This window comes from Thamnophis sirtalis, unplaced genomic scaffold, assembly GCF_051295495.1.
Source record: "Thamnophis sirtalis isolate CommonGarterSnake01/CBP01778 unplaced genomic scaffold, rThaSir2_p1.2 scaffold_1, whole genome shotgun sequence".
In the NCBI taxonomy this organism is placed as follows: Eukaryota; Metazoa; Chordata; class Lepidosauria; order Squamata; family Natricidae; genus Thamnophis; species Thamnophis sirtalis.
In genome coordinates this window covers 135,974,877-135,992,925 of record NW_028261381.1, presented here as the reverse complement: position 1 = coordinate 135,992,925, position 18,049 = coordinate 135,974,877, and the positions used below count along the sequence as shown (strand labels likewise).

At 35.8% G+C, this 18,049-nt stretch overlaps 1 protein-coding gene across 2 annotated transcripts in view; it reads left to right on the top strand.

The window, feature by feature from the left end:
• Positions 1 to 12,977, top strand: part of PPP4R3A (protein phosphatase 4 regulatory subunit 3A) — a 29,007-nt gene extending 16,030 nt beyond the window's left edge. The window contains exons 7-15 of one of the 2 annotated variants that reach the window (XM_014063524.2): positions 389 to 505; positions 2,472 to 2,603; positions 2,701 to 2,803; positions 3,343 to 3,501; positions 4,869 to 5,038; positions 6,614 to 6,756; positions 7,550 to 7,740; positions 9,716 to 9,942; positions 11,938 to 12,977. In XM_014063524.2, the coding sequence (XP_013918999.1) occupies positions 389 to 505; positions 2,472 to 2,603; positions 2,701 to 2,803; positions 3,343 to 3,501; positions 4,869 to 5,038; positions 6,614 to 6,756; positions 7,550 to 7,740; positions 9,716 to 9,942; positions 11,938 to 12,036 (1,341 nt within the window). In that variant the 3' untranslated portion in view covers positions 12,037 to 12,977. The remainder of the gene's footprint in view (positions 1 to 388; positions 506 to 2,471; positions 2,604 to 2,700; positions 2,804 to 3,342; positions 3,502 to 4,868; positions 5,039 to 6,613; positions 6,757 to 7,549; positions 7,741 to 9,715; positions 9,943 to 11,937) is intronic. The other variant, XM_087725554.1, reaches the window with a different exon arrangement.
• Positions 12,978 to 18,049: the final 5,072 nt, after the last annotated feature.

Sequence of the window (18,049 nt, the reverse complement as noted above, 5' to 3'; positions counted from 1 at the left end):
TTTTTTCAGCCTTCCATAATACTAAATAACTTAATTTTGGGGTGGAAATAGAGTCTATATGTAATTTATATTCTGTCCTATCATGACCCACTGAGAAATAAAAGAAAACAGCAAAAACACAGGCAAACAGAAAAAAAGAGGAAAAGCCTAAAAAACTTTTTCCTTTAAGTTTTCCTAAAAACTGAAGTTTTAAGTCAAGGAACACATTTTGTTTCAGTCTTATATAAAACCATAGAAACAAATTTGAACTGCAATATTGTCAGAATGGAGAATATTTTAAGATTGAGGCAGTACTTAAAAAATGAAATTATAAAGAAATGAATTAAAACAGTGAAAAATAAATGTTAGTGTTGCCTTTCCATCACAGTCTGTTTTTGTTTGTTTCCAGGGCATGGATGATGCCCAAGTACGTAGTGCGGCTACTGATATATTCTCATATTTAGTTGAATATAACCCATCTATGGTACGAGAATTTGTCATGCAAGAAGCTCAGCAGAATGATGATGTAAGTAGATGATCTTTGGTGATGCATCTATTAATAAGGAATGTGAATAAAATTTGTTTCAGAACTGTTAATTGAGTTACTTTTATATAACTTTACAAGTGGCTAACAGTTATATAAATTTGTGGCTCTCAGTTTTGCATAACATACAGTAAAACTATATTACAACTTCTTGAGATGTGTTAGATTATAAATTCAGTAATATTTAATTTGATGAAACAGAAAAAATATCTCATCTGAATAATCTGTCACTAACTTCTTGCAAATGAGTTTACAGTTTAGAATTTAATTTGGGGAACATACAACCATCTCCCAAATTTATTTTCTTAGCACATATTTCTTTGTTTTCTCCCAGGTCTGCAACTGTGGTTCAGTATTACTTATTTATCAGCACTAACTATTATTGTTACAAATGAAATTTCCTTATGGTAGCTAGTATTTGCAAATCAATTCCTTTAAATTATTATTTGAGTATTCTACTTATTAACTCTAATGCTAATCATATTGTAATCTTCTTGTGAGCAACAATTGGGCTATTAAATTTTTTCTCCTCCATATTACTAAAAGAAATATAGGTAGTCCTCAACTTACAGCTGCAATTGATCCTGGAATTACAGTTGTAAGTTGTGACAGTCATTAAGTGAGTCATCTTGTGACTGACCCAATTTTATAACAGTTTTGTAGTGCCCGTTAACGAATCACCTTAATTCATTAAGTAACTCACGGTCATTAAGCAAAGCAACTGTCAATAATTGGCTGGTTTTTGATGGAAGCCAGTAGTAAATACTTGTTTCTGCAAAAAATGATGTAAATCATGACTATGGGGCAATCCACAAGTGATCACAGAACCTTGTGGGCGGGACAACTGTCAGAACTTTGAATCCAGGTCATAAATACCTTTTTTAGCATCTGTTGGAATTCAACAGATTAACAAGAGTTGGAAGGGACCTTGTAGTCCAACCCCTCCCCTGCCCAAGCAGGAGACTCTACACCATTTCTGACAGATGGCAGTCCAACCTCCTCTTGAAAGCTTTCAGTGATGAAGCTCCTATTACTTCTGAAGGCAAGCTGTTCCATTGGTTAGTTGTCACTGTCAGAAAGTTCCTCCTTATTTCCAGGTTGAATCTCTCCTTGTTCAGTTTCCATCCATTATTCCTTGTCTGGCCTTCAGGTGCTTTGGAAACTAGGTTGACCCCCTCCTCTCTGTGGCAGCCCCTCAAATATTGGAACACTTCTATCATGTCTCCCCTGGTGCTTCTCTTCACTGGACCAGCTCCTGCACCGTATGTTTCAGCCTCCAGTCGCCTAATCATATTGGTTTCTCTTTTGTACATTCTTTTTAGAGTCTCAACATCTTTTTATAGTGTGGTGACCAAAACTGGATGCAGTATTCTAGGTGCAGTCTTACTAAGGCTTTGTCCAGGATTCTCTTTTGATCATCTTAACAATATAAATTGAAAAGAAAAATTTGCACACAAGACTATATAATTGTCTAAAATAACGAATTTACTGATGGCTTCTTGAGGGGATGGAAGATAAATGCTTCTTTTTCAAAAATGTGTTACTTTTGTCTACATCAAGTATTTCCATCCCTTGCTGCATATTTCCTATTATAAATATATTACTTGTCAAATTGTGCAGTTAACATAAGTATCTGTGGATCATTGGCCAATGACATTACATAAATATTTTTGCTGCCTTCAGAGATCAAGTAATAAAAAAGTATAACTCTTATTGGGATTCTTATTGTCTCTCTTTGTGGATGCTCCCTTAAAATATTTTTATAATATAAAATAGCTACCTTGGAACACATTTACTTTTTTGAAAAAGTATTGAATTAGTGGATGCTGATATAGAAACACAGTTCCGTTTGATTCACAAGTTCAGACCTCTTAACTGGAATTGCTTTTTGGTATATTTCATCTTTTAGTAATGCTTAATGTTTTCGGTGTTTTATATTTTTAATTAGGATATCTTGCTCATTAACCTCATCATAGAACACATGATTTGTGATACAGATCCAGAACTTGGAGGAGCAGTCCAATTGATGGGCCTATTACGTACTTTGGTGGATCCAGAAAACATGCTAGCTACTGCAAATGTAAGCACAAAAATAAATTCTTACATTATTTTTTTCTGTTAAAACATTAAAGGATTAGAATGCATTAAGTAGCAATTGGTTTCTTTTTGTTCTATAGAAAACAGAAAAGACAGAATTCCTGGGATTCTTTTATAAACACTGTATGCATGTTCTCACTGCACCATTACTGGCCAATACTACAGAGGAAAAGCCTAGCAAAGGTGAGCCTTCAGGGTTTTTTCCCAGTGTTGTTTCTGAACCATAAAATTAACATGATGATTGCATATAAGAAACATATAAGGATTATTGTGGTATCATACTCTATTACATTCCTATTAGGTTTTGGGTCATAGATCTGTCCATCCTAATGTGTTTCCATTTTAAAGTTATTTGATGTTACAGCTCGCTTGAATGTATTTCACTCAAGCCCAGATTTTTTGCTTATAGATATGTGAAGTTTATTTAGCTCTTTATTTATATCTTAACTTTATTCTAAAGACACTTCTGCAAGTAAAATAACTTCAGAAATAGTGGTGAGGAAAAAAAGCTTATGCTTTCCTCCCTTTTTAATGGTATTAAATTCTATAAAGTATTTTCTTTACATGCCTAACAATTGAGAGAAAAATTAAGTGGTACAATATAGCTTGTTTTTATGTTTATGGTTAGCTTTTTCAGGTAATAAATTGTGAGCTATAAAAGGACATCTGTTGAAAATAATGGAAATGTATATCAGCAAATACATTATTTGTTTTGCTTTTAGATGACTTTCAGACTGCCCAGTTATTGGCCTTGATATTAGAGTTATTAACTTTCTGTGTAGAACATCATACATACCATATAAAGAACTACATAATTAACAAGGATATTCTTCGAAGAGTACTAGTTCTAATGGCCTCAAAGCATGCATTCTTGGCACTATGTAAGTACGATGTAGTGTAGGCCTCTGGCTTTATGTATTCACAGTCTTTTTAGATGTTTCATTTGCCTGTTATTTTGAATGAAAACAGAAAACATGAAATAAAACATAATTTGTGTTGTTTTTTAATAGCACTGTGTAGTACTTTGAAATTCATCTCTAAAAGATACTCCTGAGTACAAATATGTAGTACCTGCCAGCAGAACCTTGGAGCACGCATACTTTTTCCCATCCTGGGAACAGATGTTGTAGCCAACTGTATTCATACAGTCTTAAACACTTTTTGGAGACTGAATCCAAAGTGCTGCACAGCCTTATTTTTTTCTCCCTAATTTCTAGCTATAAGTATTTTATATATATATAATACCTTAATATCTGTTATGAGTGATATAAAGGATAGGGAATCTGATATTGAGATGCTTTGGGATATAATTTGCAGATTTCTACTATTGACCATAGAGATCAGACTGATAGGAAGTTGCTGGACAGGCCCAAGACTGCTTGTCCTTGTTCTGTGTATGTTTGCTGCTGCTAGTATATTTCCAGTGTCAACTGAGTTTGCTTCTTTGCTTTTTGCTATAATGTTGCTATGTTAAGAAAAGGCCCCCTATCTACAGATAGAATAGCTTCTTTAAAACAAAAAAATAATTCACTCTTCCCTTCATGTAGCTCCACTTTGCAGAGTTGGATGATGTTTCAGTGTAGAATTTGGCAGAGCATAGGAGCTACAGATAGAAGGACATAGAGAACTTCTCATTGCACAACTAGAAATTCATTTACACAATATTACATGTCTGTTATATACAGTAATACCTTTTGACAATACATTCTACAAAACAAGAATAATCACAAACATCTTGACCAAAGAGTGGGCAGTTTTTATTCATCAGTATTGTCATTTTACCTGGAAGTGTAGCATGGCCAGTTGTAAAACATACGTTTACTAGACACAATAAATGAGGCTCTACACAACATTTTTAGAAAATAAAGCATGTGTTTTTGCAGTTCAGTCTTTTTGGAATTTTTGTCTCATATCCAAACTTTTTAAAAGGTAAAGAAAGCATTCTGTTGAATCTCCAGTATGCCTTTTCTTTCTTTTTTAAAATTCAGAATAGGGGATAGAATTCTTATAAGCACTGAACTGCAGAAAAACTTGATTTATTTTCTAAAAATGATAACAACAGAGACATTCTTTAATTAAAAGAATCTTAAAATATTAAAGTCAAATTAAGTATATATGTGAATATGTAGAAAGTTGCCTGCAGGTACAGTGTTAACCTGTCTATGATCTATAATCCTAGGACTATTTTTGTACAAGACGAATGAAAATAGCTGTTTTCACTATTGAAAATATGTATTTTCTCTACTAGGTGCCCTACGTTTTAAAAGAAAAATAATTGGATTGAAGGATGAATTTTACAATCGCTATATAATGAAAAGTTTTTTGTTTGAACCAGTGGTCAAAGCATTTCTCAGCAATGGATCCCGCTATAATCTAATGAATTCTGCTATTATAGAAATGTTTGAATTTATTAGAGTGGTGAGTATTTCTTTTTAGAGAGGAACTAATGTCGATACTTGGGAATTAGTTGAAGTTGACTTGCATATATTCACATGGAGGGAGAAGTTCATAAAGTCATAAATATTGGAGATTAGGAATAATGACTATTCCCATAATATTGTGAGACTTTATATGGATTCTTTGAGGAAAACATTCACAATCACTTTTTCCTAGAAGTAAGACTTAAGGAAAAATGTCCATTAATCATTGTTATAAAGACAGAAGCTCAGAAATACACAAAAATGTAAAAATGGAAATCTACAATTTACATGAATCAAAAGATTGTGATTAATCTTTTGCCACAAAATAGGGTTCAATAACATTAGATCAGGATTATAGAAGATAAAGAACTTCGTTTGACTATACAAAAGGAAGTCACCATTCCTGATCTTTAAAGAAAAATAGAGACCTGTGTTGGATGCTAGTATTTGTCAACGTGTTCTTCTACACACATAGCCTTAAGCAGAAAAAAATTGCATTTATTTTACATGGTGGCCCTAATATTTTTTGAATTATTTTCTAAATTAAACCTCACATTATTGTAAAAGTACTGAAATCTTTGAAAAGTATATTTTATTTTATTTCCTTATGGAATGACCACAAGATCATGTAATTCTATGAATTTTAATTTTGCCAAATTGGAAGTTACCCTGTAAGTGGAATGTAAATGGAATGAAGATAATTCTGATCTAGTACCTCCTCTTCTGATCATCACTGACATACTAGGAAATAATGGTATTTAAGATAGAGGCTTATACATTTTTTTGAAAAGTACTTTATTACCAGTTCTAGAGGACAAGTTTGATGTAGTACTTAAAGATTCTGAATTAGAAGTGGGTAGATCTCTGTTCTAGCCCTCACTTTAGTACAAACTTCAGTTGAGTGGTTTTGGACCAGTCATTATTTCTCAGCCCTAGCATGGAAAGTTGAAAACTATTCCAGAAAATATTGGCAAACCACTTATAAAAATGTTCCTAAGAAAACTCTATAGTTCTGTGTTTGTAGCCGCCAGAAGTCAGAATTGATCCAGAAGGCTTAATAACACCATTATAACTTGTGTTAGAAATGATTGAAGCCTAGATGTTTTGAGCAAAAATAAAATGAACAGTTTTATAAAATTTTGATGGACATTCTTTAGTCTACCATGTTATTACCATGAATTGGGGCCATAGGTTCCTTTCTGCCTCCACAAATAAGCACTGGTTTATTTGACTTTATGTTGCTATGACATCCAAATGTAGCATGACGGATTCTTTCAAATAATTTAGTTTTTTTTAAAAAAAATTCAGTTTGTACTGCTTGAAAGAATGGCAAAATACTAAGATTAAATGACAAAGTAAAAACATACTAAGGTAGATGGACAGTTTACAACTATTGCACTTCAGTGCAGTACACCAGATGTTTTTTGCAGTGATAATTATGTTTAGCTTATCAGTGATGTGCAAGAAAGACTACCTGATTTATTAACAGATCTGCTATGCTCTATTATATGTTTTTGAGGAAATTGTATAGTTGTTAATGTTTTAAATGGATTAAAATAACTTTGTTTTCCAGGAAGACATAAAATCCTTAACAGCTCATGTAATTGAGAATTATTGGAAGGCACTAGAAGATGTAGATTATGTACAGACTTTCAAAGGTTTGAAATTACGTTATGAGCAACAAAGGGAAAGACAAGATAATCCCAAACTTGACAGGTTAGTGCATTCTGAAATTATTATTAGATTTTTGCCTATTGAAAATTTACTGAAAAATAGAACAGGATTCATAGCCCGGTTATTGAAATGTCTTTTCTAGGGTAGTTGAATGATTGTTTATTTTGAAACAGCAAGAATGAGAGTGGTGTAACAGATGATTTTGGAGATATGTTTTAAGTTTTTTAAAAAAGTTGTACAGAAAATAAACATATCCATTGAACAAATGTATATATAAATTTTGCAGCATAAATTCACATTATTCATTGCCAAAAACAGATGGTCCTGACAACTATTATATAATTTACTACCAATATGGTGCTATAGGTACTAAATGCATATTACAAGCATAATTTGTATATATACACTCACTTGGCAGATCCTCTTCAATTTTCCAATTAATGTAGATAATTTAGTAGAAATCTCTGAAAAAGTGAAAAATTGATGAAATTTAAGCACAATCTCTTCGCTGATTTAAGTTGCATGAAAAAAATGTCTTTTTAAGAATACCTCTGAATTTCCAGTCTGACTTTGAGTAGTAGATACTTCCTCGAGGCTGCCAGGAATTGATTTATGTCAACCATATGTTTGCACAGTGGCTAAGTAACTAGGTCAACACACAAGCATCTTCTCTTTTTCATTAATGGCTGCAATCTAGAGTTAGTTTATTGGGAAAATGTATTAAAGTAGTTGATTAAGTGTGTTCTAGAAATATTAGAGAATTAGGATTCAGTATGATTCTATTCTTAACAGTGTACGAATATTATAAACTCATTAAAAAATCATCCTTTTATAGCATGCGATCCATCTTAAGAAACCATAGATACAGAAGGGATGCAAGGACCCTGGAGGATGAAGAAGAAATGTGGTTTAACACTGATGAAGATGATATGGAAGATGGAGAGGTAGTGGTGCCACCTGCTGATAAAAGTAAAAACGATGAAGATATTATGGATCCTATAAGTAAATTTATGGAAAGAAAAAAATGTAAGTAATTTGAGGGAACGTGTTATGTTCCAGATTAGTGCTTTTCAAACTTTATAATTTGAGGACGTGTGGACTTCAATTCACAGAATTCCCTAGCCAGCAACAATTAACTTCCATTGTTCAGTTCCTAAGTTGTGTCCAATTCTTCACGGCTTCATGGAGCATAGCATGCCAGGCTCCCTTGTCCACCACCATCTCTTGGAATTTGTTCATTGCTTCAATGACACTATCTAACCATCTAGTCCTCTGTTGTCCCTTTCTTCTTTTGCCTTCAATCTTTCCCAAAATTATGGTCTTTTCCATTGAGTCCTCTCTTCTCATTTGGTGGTCCAGGTATTTCAGCTTCAGTATCAGTCCTTCCAAAGAATAGTCAGGGTTGATTTCCTTTAGGATGACTGATTTGATCTCCTTGCAGTCCAAGGGACTCTTGAGGATCTCCTCCAGCACCACATTTCAAAAGCAACCAATTAATTATTGGGGTTATCTTTCTAACATGGGTCACCCCCTGCTTTTCCTCTATTGCCCTTTGTTGTGATTACAACTTATATTATTAACAGAGGGATAGAATCAAGATCATGTGAAGTGTTAATACCACTTTATAATGTCTTGATAAGATCGCATTTGGAATATTGCATCCAGTTTTGTTCGTCACAATATAAAAAAGATGCTGAGGATCTAGAAAAAGTGCAGAGAAAAGCAATAAAGAAGGTTAGGAGATATGATCATAAAACATATGAAGAATGTTTCACAAATTGGATATGTCTAGTTTAATGAAAAGGTGGGTGACATGATAGCAGTTTTCCAATATCTAAGGAGCTGCCACACCTGAAGGCAGGAAAAGAAGCAATGGGTGGAAACTAATCAAGGAGAAAACCAACCTAGAAGTAAGAAGAAATTTCTTGACAGTTAGAACAATTAATCAGTGCAATGACTTGCCTCCAGAAAGAGTCTTCCATCACTGGGGGATTTTTAAGAGATTGGACATGGTCTGAAATGGTATAAGGTTTCCTGCTTAAGCAGGGGATTGGGTTAGCAGACCTCCAAGGACCCTTCCAACTCTGCTATTCTGTTATACTATTAGTTGTAATTAATGCCAACTTAAGGGTTCAGTGCTAAGACACTGAGCTTGTCAATCAGAAAGGTCGGCGGTTTGAATCCCTAGCACCGTGTAATGGAGTGAGCTCCCGTTACTTGTCCCAGCTTCTGCCAACCTACCAATTTGAAAGTATGTAAAAATGCAAGTAGAAAAAATAGGAACCACCTTTGGGGGAAAGTAACAGCGTTCCGTGCACCTTTGGCATCTAGTGATGCTGGCCACATGACCACAGAGACATCATTGGACAGCACTAGCTCTTTGGCTTTGAAACGGAGATGAGCACTGCCCCCTAGAGTCGGGAACGACTAGCACATATATGCAAGGGGAACCTTTACCTTTAATGCCAACTTGGATTTGCTATTATTTTTAGATCTGGTTATAACACTCTTCAATCATAAAAACAAGTTAGCAAGAAACGTCTGTCTGAATTAAATTTACCTGACTGTTTTTGGATAATAAATAGATATTGAAGTTATCAATATAATAGATAAATAGGTATCTATCTATAGACAGAATAATTATGTTATCTATTCAGCAATTGTTCTGTGAATCACTTTCAACAATGAATACAATATAAATTTGTAATAAATGAAAGTAATGCAAAACATATCAGTAGTCAGCAGCAGTTTATAAAGCAGGTAAAAGAATAATTGAAACTTTACACTAGAAGTAAAATTTAGTCAGTTGAAATTCACAGATTTAGCTTTGGAAAAATGTATGTAGTAATGCATAGGTATAGGTAACAACTAATGTCCTTTCCATTTGGAGGAAAGATGATGATAAAATGTCATTGAAATAAGCAAAGGTACTCCAGTAATATCTTTATCCTATTTGTTTAATAGTCCAACTTGTTTCAGCAGTGTTTGTTTTACATTCTAGTTAAAGAAAGTGAAGAAAAGGAGGTCCTTCTGAAAACTAACATTTCTGGTCGCCAGAGTCCAAGTTTTAAACTTTCCTTCTCAAGTGGTACAAAGACTAACCTCACCAGCCAATCATCAGCAAGTAATTTGCCTGGGTCTCCTGGATCTCCAGGATCTCCTGGGTCACCAGGATCTCCAGGATCAGTTTCTAAAAGCACATCTCAGATGGCAGCTATAACTACAAAGGTACTTTTTTCCCTTTAGTCTGATCGCGCCTCATTATATTTTCCATATTATTCAATCAATCCTGTTGTACAAATAGAATTGCCATTTGGTTGAATAGAGTTTGTGTTTCTTTCTCTAGTTTTGTATCTGCTTAATAATTAACTGCTTTAAAATAATTATTGTTTGTATCTAGTTCCTCTCTATTGTATTTTATTATCCACATCGGAAATATAAAGAATAATTCAGGGGTCCCCAACCCCCCGATCCATGACCCAGTGATGGGCTGCAGCCTATTCAGAACTAGGCTGCAGAAATAGTAGGTGAGCACATAAGTGTGAAGCTGCTAAGTGGCACATGTGTCCGTGAAACCATCCTCTCTCCCATCCCAACCAATTTTGTTGTATTTAAGTACAATGACAATAAAGATTATACTTATCACCTGCTCCACTGCCACCACCAGTCCACCAAGCCAGAAATATTGGGGACCGCTGGAATAATTGATAGAAATTAATCTAGTAATGATTAAGAGATTGGGGTCAGGGCTCTCTTGAGTTTCTCAACTTAATGGTTAAAATGCATACTTTTAGAGGATTCACTATAGAGGATTTTACCTGAGGATGCTAGGTGAAAACTGCCCTCCAATTTATCTTCTCCCCTCAGTTCTTTTTCAATCTCCAAATTATCAGAGATGTTGAGACTGTTCTATACTTCTCTTGAGATAAATTGCTTCACCTTTGCTTTGGCTTTCCCATATATCCTGATTTACAATAAAGCACTTAAAGAATGATGAATTTTTATTGGGGGACGTAAAATAAAATTGAAAATCATTAGCTTTCCCAATGGGTCTATAGCTATTAAATCTTTTCAGGGATGTGACAAATGCAATAATAAGCTTGCATCTGTGGATGGGGAATTCAAATGTACCTTTCATATCAAATATTTGACAAAACATTTCAGACAATTCATATCAATAGATCAATCATTAGCTGCTTTGGTGGAAAATTGGTTTCCTGACAGCAGTCTTAACCTTTTGGTTGAATCAATCTTATTTGCGGTTCAGCATGAGCAATGTAATTTTCCAGTTGAAGTTACAAAACTCTTTCATAAAAGTAAGGGTCAATGTAAATTTTCCATTCCATTCAATAGATCTGGAGTGACCTCCATTCTCTTAAGATACATTGGCTTATTTTGTAGTTTGGACTGTATGTCTCCATTGGTTTTGGCATGTACATTTGTTCTTGGGGACTAACAGTTTCATTTAAATGTATCTGCCATCCAATCAGATTGGATAGATATACTCCACATTTCTTCCCTTGAATGTTGCCATCTTGTGAGACTTAGGAATCTCACTTTTTCCACAGGTTCCCTACCCTGGGGAATGCCTTTTCCCTTGAGATCCAGCAAGCCTCTGCCCTCTTGAACCTCTAGAAAATCATAATGAGCTGGCTGTTTCCTGAAGTACTAGATACAATAAAGTTGGACGATGTAAAAAACTGTATATATTTGTCATAGTCAGGTTTTAGGACATATTGTGAATAGCATTCATTTAGTAATAAAGGCAAGACAAAAACCTAAGAAATAAATATTCCACGTTTGCCTTACCTGAGTGCTAAAGAGACATCATTGTATGTTTTAAGATGTGGATAAACTCAGATTAGACAGAACATGTGCTAGGGTAACAATTCATAATCTTTAAATTTCAGGCACCTTAATTCTTTACAAATCACCTAAACATTTCTTAGTCGTAATAATGATAAAGCCATTTACCGAGTTCCTGCAATAATATTATTGTATGGTGGTTCAGTGTATTTGTAATGTCTAATTTAAATACTGTTAACTTTAAATATTGTAAATACTATAATTTAAATATAAATATTGTAATGAAATATTGTAAGCATTGTGTTTTACAAGTTTATCAAGGTATTATAGTTCTACATGAAACAGTTCATTTAACTGGTAAATTAAATTTATGAATGAAATTCAGTTCAATTTACAAATGGTTTTTAATTTTTTCAGAGAGGACTAGTTGGGCTCGTAGACTATCCTGATGACGATGAGGAAGAGGATGAAGAAACTCTACCTTTGACACAAAAAACAAAATTAGAGTCTTCATAATGACAAGTCTGAAGACCAGTATGGATTATGATATAAACTAGGTTTCCGGGTTTCCAGAGTGGGAAGTCCATATTATAAAAATAATAAACTCTAAATAAAATGAATTACTGTGTATAACACAGATCAACTTTTAATACAGATTTCTGCTAATCAGTGCCAATTTGGCAGAGCAGAAGAAGAGGAAATACTACGCTTTATGGAAAAACATGCCTTTGACCTCTCCAGCTTGGACCACACATTGCCCTTTTCTCAGGGAAGGAAATGGAAAATACAACGCCAACAGGGCAGGAGTTTTGATGGTGGAATTCTGGATTGGCTGTTCAGTTGTTACAATCAGATTATGATTTCTTGGACCATGTATGCGATTTTGAAGAAAAGGCTTTTCTGCCATAATTCTTCATTAACTAAGAATGCCAGCAGTTTCTTTATATAAAGAGACCTGCCTTTAAAACCACACATTCTGAACATTTTAGTCAAACTTCAACAGATTTAAAAAAAAAAAACTTTTCGGGGAGGGCTCAAAATGTTTCCTCTTTTTTTAATCTGTTCCCTATTGCCCTTTAAACTGCAGATTTTTGTTTGGAGATAAGGGATATATCTGTCCCTTAATTAAAAGATTGAATGGAATTCTAGATGTCACTTTTATGTCATAATTTTATTTTTATTTTGCCCCGAGTGTATGCTTGGTTGTTGAGTATATATTTGGGACCATTAAAATTTTTTGATGTAATATAATCTCACTGTTGTGCTGGTACCTGTTTCATATGTGTAATTCTGTTCTACATCACATTTCCTAATGTGTTTAGAATTTTATGGGAGATGGTATAGTTTTTATTGAAAAAGAGCAAATTAATCTTGCCACAATGTGCATACAAAAGCAATACTATTTTGTGACTAAATATTTTATATTAAACTTTACATCATCAACTGTCTTGAAACAATTCAGGGAAATAGGTTGATTTTTTTTACCAGAAAATACTTTTTAAGTAATCTATAAATATGAAATTAGTATTCCAAAGAGATTTTGAATTTTTTTAACTCGGAACATACTGGTATGTTTAAATTCAATTTAAAGTGGTTATCAAGAATACAGTCATACTAACACATTTGAATTTTGAAAATAAAAAAAATTAAAATTAAGGACTACAGCATAAGTTGTATTTTTTAAAAGTGATTCCCTTTGGAATACCAGTTTTAACGTTGCACATTATTCTGGGCTTATGACATTTTTATGAGAATTCAATTAAACTCATTCATGGTAAGAAAGTAAGTTATTATAGGGAAGAAATAGTTATCATTGCCTTACTGCATACTAGACTAATCTTTAAAAAAAACCTGTTATACAGATTATATTTGAATGCACCTACGATTCTAGTCATCAAAATATAGCATTTTTTCTGTAAAAGTGCAGATTTCAAGTATGATTTATATCCAGTTTCCTCATTTCTTCACAGTTTAGAAGACTTATTCTTTAGGTTAAAACTTCACATAAAATTCCAATGCCCAAGTATTGTGCTTTACAAAATTGTCTTGGTTTTTTTTAGATGTATTAGCTGCAAATAGATACTAGATATATTTACTGTTTATCCTAATAACACAGTTCTCCAACAATTCACCAGGGAATAAGGAGATGTCTGTGTTGTTGCTTCCAGTGATTTACTATCCATACCATGGATAATTGTGAGCAATGGTGATGGCAAGCACACAACTATGTTATTGCTAAATTGACTTTTTCCTAATTTTATCTACTCAATGACAATCATCTTCTTGTCCTCATGAGATACTTACATATAAGTCAGGAAGCCATGGTAAGGTCAAAACATGAAAACTGAAACAGACTGCTTCCAGATTGGCAGAGGAGCATGACAAGGCTGTGTACTCTCCCCTTGATTATTCAATTTACATGCTGAAGCTGGATTGGAAGATGAACATTGCATGCAATTTACATGGGAACAAATTAGACTATGTTCCTCCATCAATGATGCTAGCCTTATCTCAAACCCTAGCCCAACATATAGGTCATCTTATGTCAAATCTTCCAATTCCAGAAAGTAACGAGTTTCCTGCTTCTATATATCACAAAGCAAGACATATAAACTTTGTTTAATTACATCTCCCTCCAAGGAGACCACACCAGCTTTGAAAATCATTGAGCGATTCCTAAGATGTACTTGTATTTTAGGACAGAACACAGGTAATCCTCGCTTACCAAAACACATTTGGGATTTAAGTTCCATTGCTAAGTGCTACAGTTGCCAGGCAAAAAAATTCATAATGATTGTACTGGACTTATGACACTAGACCAGGGGTAGTCAACCTTTTTATACCTACCTCCCTCTTTTGTATCTGTTAGTAGTAAAATTTTCTAACCGCCCACCGGTTCCACAGTAATGGTGATTTATAAAATAGGGAAGTAACTTTACTTTATAAAATTTATAAAGCAGAGTTACAGCAAACCCCTACCGCTCACCATGAAAGCTGGAATGCCCACTAGTGGGCAGTAGGGACCAGGTTGACTACCTCTGCACTACACAGTATTTGTAGCTCGGGTTGTAGGTTTTAGCAGGCGTTTGTTCTCCAAGCTTGCTATTTAGCTCCTGGGTGTTTCATTGCCAAACTAGGTAACATTCACAACAGGATTTCTGGGTGAAGTGTCTTGTTCATTTATATAGGTCCTGGTGGTCTATTGGTCTTGTCACAAGGCCAACCTACTTCACTCAAAAAACCCATGTTACCTAGTTTGGTAACAAAGCATCTCAGAAGCTAAACAGCAAGCTTACAGAACAGACCCCTGCCAAAATCTTATTAGGTATATTGTGTGAAAGAAACCCAGTGACCTCTGTGGCTGAGCAAGGACTTGAACTTAATCTCTCGCATCAAAATTGAACACTTTTCAAATGCTACACTATCTTAGTTGATTTTAGTTAATTTTAATTGAATCTGCTCTTTTAAAATGCTGCCTTGCATTTGAGAGGAGAGCGTCCCTCTTTAGGAAGCTGTTAATTTTTTTTTCTGAAAGTCAGCATAAGTAGAGGGATTCCAAAACAAACATTTTTTTGATACTCTAAAGGTGGAGAATAAAATGGTTATCTTAACTGAGTTTTATTACTTGAATGTATAGTGTACAAATTTACGGTAAACTCCCAATTTTTTTAAAACAAATATAGAATCATGTGGCATCAGGATCTTTATTTTTAACAAGGGTTACATTATTTCAGGAACTCCGTATTTTTTAAAATCACTATGAGGTTGAATTTATTTTGGGAACTTTTCCTTTTTTTGGTTTCCCCAAAATTTCTGCTTTTAATCTAAATCTACAAAACACTTAGTAAAAAGGGTAAAACCAGTTGCAAATACCATGTTTTCCCGAAAATACAACCTGTCCTGAAACTAAGGCCTTGTCACATCTTTCGCGTGGGCAAAAATATAAGCCCCCCCCCCTGAAAAAAAGCCCCCTGGACAACCCCCCTCCAGCCAGGCAGGGCACCCCTCACTGACCTAGCGGTATCCCGAAGACACCAAGCTGCAGGAGCCGGGGGGAGAAAGGCATTCACGTTGCTTGCCGCCTTCGGAATTCTGCTAGGTTGGGGAGTGGCGTTCTGCCTGGCCAGAGGGGGGAGTTGCCGGGCGGCTGCTTCCTTGTGAGCAGGCTCCTGAAGAGCCGGGCACAGCCTCGGGTGAAGAAGCCATGAGGTGACCACGCTCAGAAGCAGCCACTTGGCAAACCCCTCTCCAGCCAGGCAGAGCGCCATTCACTGACCTAGGGGGTATCCCTAAGATGCCAAGCCACGTGGCGCTCTGCCTGCCCCCAGCTCCTGCGGCTTGGCACATTTGGGATACCCCCTAGGTCAGTGCATGGAGCTCTGCCTGGCTGGAGAGGGTGGTTGTGTGTGTGCCTGTTCTGCTCCCAGCTCGCATACCTGCAGGGAGAGCTGGGCCAGGGCATGGAAAGGCTGGCTACCTGTCGGTCTCCGGGTGCGCTTCAGGGTATTGATGACCACCTTTAAAGCACTCCATGGTAGTGGATCTGGGTACTTGAGAGACCGCCTTCTGCCGATTACCTCCCTTCGACCGATTAGATCGCACAGACTGGGCCTCCTCCGGATTCCATCCGCCAGTCAATGCCGACTGGCGACTGCACGGAGGATAGCCTTTTCTGTTGCAGCTCCGACCCTGTGGAACGATCTCCCCGTTGAGATTCGTACCCTCACCACCATCCAGACCTTCCGCACGGCCCTTAAGACCTGGCTCTCCCAGCAGGCCTGGGGATAAGTTTTTAAATTACCCGCCCGAGTGTTGGTTGACTGTTGAATGCAAGTTGGTGTTTTATTATCTATCTTGTTTACTCACTGTTTGTCTTGTATTATTGCACCCCCTTCCCGTGATTGTAAGCCGCCCTGAGTCCCCTCAGGGAGAAGGGCGGCCTATAAATCGTAATAAATGTCTGAAATGTCTGAAATGTCTGGGAGGCATGCAACTGGGGGCACAACAGGTGCTTGTGCAACCACCCTCTCCAGCCAGGCAGAGCTCCATGCACTGACCTAGGGGGCATTCCAAATGTGCCAAGCCTTGGGAGCTGGGGAGCGGGCAGAGCACCATGTGGCTTGGCGCTTTAGGGATACCCCCTAGGTCAGTGAATGGCGCTCTGCCCAGCTGGAGAGGGGGTTTGCAGGGTGGCTACTCGTGAGCGTGGTCACCTCATAGTTGCTTCACCCCTGAGGCTGTGCCCAGCTCTTCGGGAGCCAGCTCATAAGGGAGCAGCCACCCGGCAACCCCAAAACAATAAGCCCTCCCTTGATAATAAGGCCCAAGCCATATTTTGTGGGCGAAAAGAAGACACGGTAGTGCTTGCCGACTGATTACTTGGGTATATGTATAAATGAGAAAAATATATCAACTACAAATAAGCCAGCTTTATTTTTATACAGCTTTATTTTATACTGATTGCTATTATATATAATCTGGCCTGTATTTGCAACAATGTAGTTTTTGAAAAGTTTTTTTGAAGATTTAAATATACTTACTTTAAAAAAGTAGTAGCTACAATGTTGTCTTACTTGTTAAATCAAGAAACATTTTATGCAATTTCTTTTTAAATTCTGAGAATGGTATGGCTTGTCATCCCTTTAGTTTTGTCCAGCCATTTTCTAAAACCAAAATACTTTTACCTTCCCCCTAGTAAATACTAATAGAAACACATGAGCAAGGAAGCTTTTGTTGACGCTTGGAATGGTTGCTGAGTAACAGTCAAAGGCAGGCAATTATTTTGTTGACAATTGGCACATAGTATATTTGAAATGTTTTCACACAGGAAATTCCTCTCAACTCCAAAACTGTTTGAATATGCCTAGGGAAACCGCAATATCAAAACATCCACATCTAGAGTTAACAAATCTTCAGTGAAAAAAATAATGTTACCACTAAATGGCAGGAAGGCAATTCAGAAAACAGTTTGCTTTTATCTAACTGGATTTTTTTTCAGCCCAAATCTGGTAGTTTTATCTAAGTTTTTAGACTTTCTGATTTGAACTAGCATAGATGAAGCTTGAAGGGAATTTTCATTTAAAAAAAGAACAATTGATTATAAAAAAATGGCAGACACCACTGTTGTGTTGTAAAAACCAGAAAAATCTAACAACTATTTAATCCTATACATGCCTACAAGTAAGGTCCATGATTTATACTAGAATTTATTTCAAGATAACTGCTGATTTGAGGGGCCCTTTCTGTCTGAGCTTGGTTATTTTCTTGCACACATTTCGTTAATCAAACTAGGTAATAGCATCAGCATCATAATGAAGTGCTAGCATTTCATTACCTAGTTTGGGTAATGAAATATCTGTAAGAAAACAACCAAGCTCAGAGAGCACCAAAGGGTCCTCATTTCAATCCTGAGCTACAAATATTCTCCTTTTTTAATGTGTTGATTTTTCTGAAGGTTTAATAACTGCTAGTCTAAGCTGAACTAGTATTAGCAGTTTATCTGAGTTCCTTTTATATGTACAATTGTGTT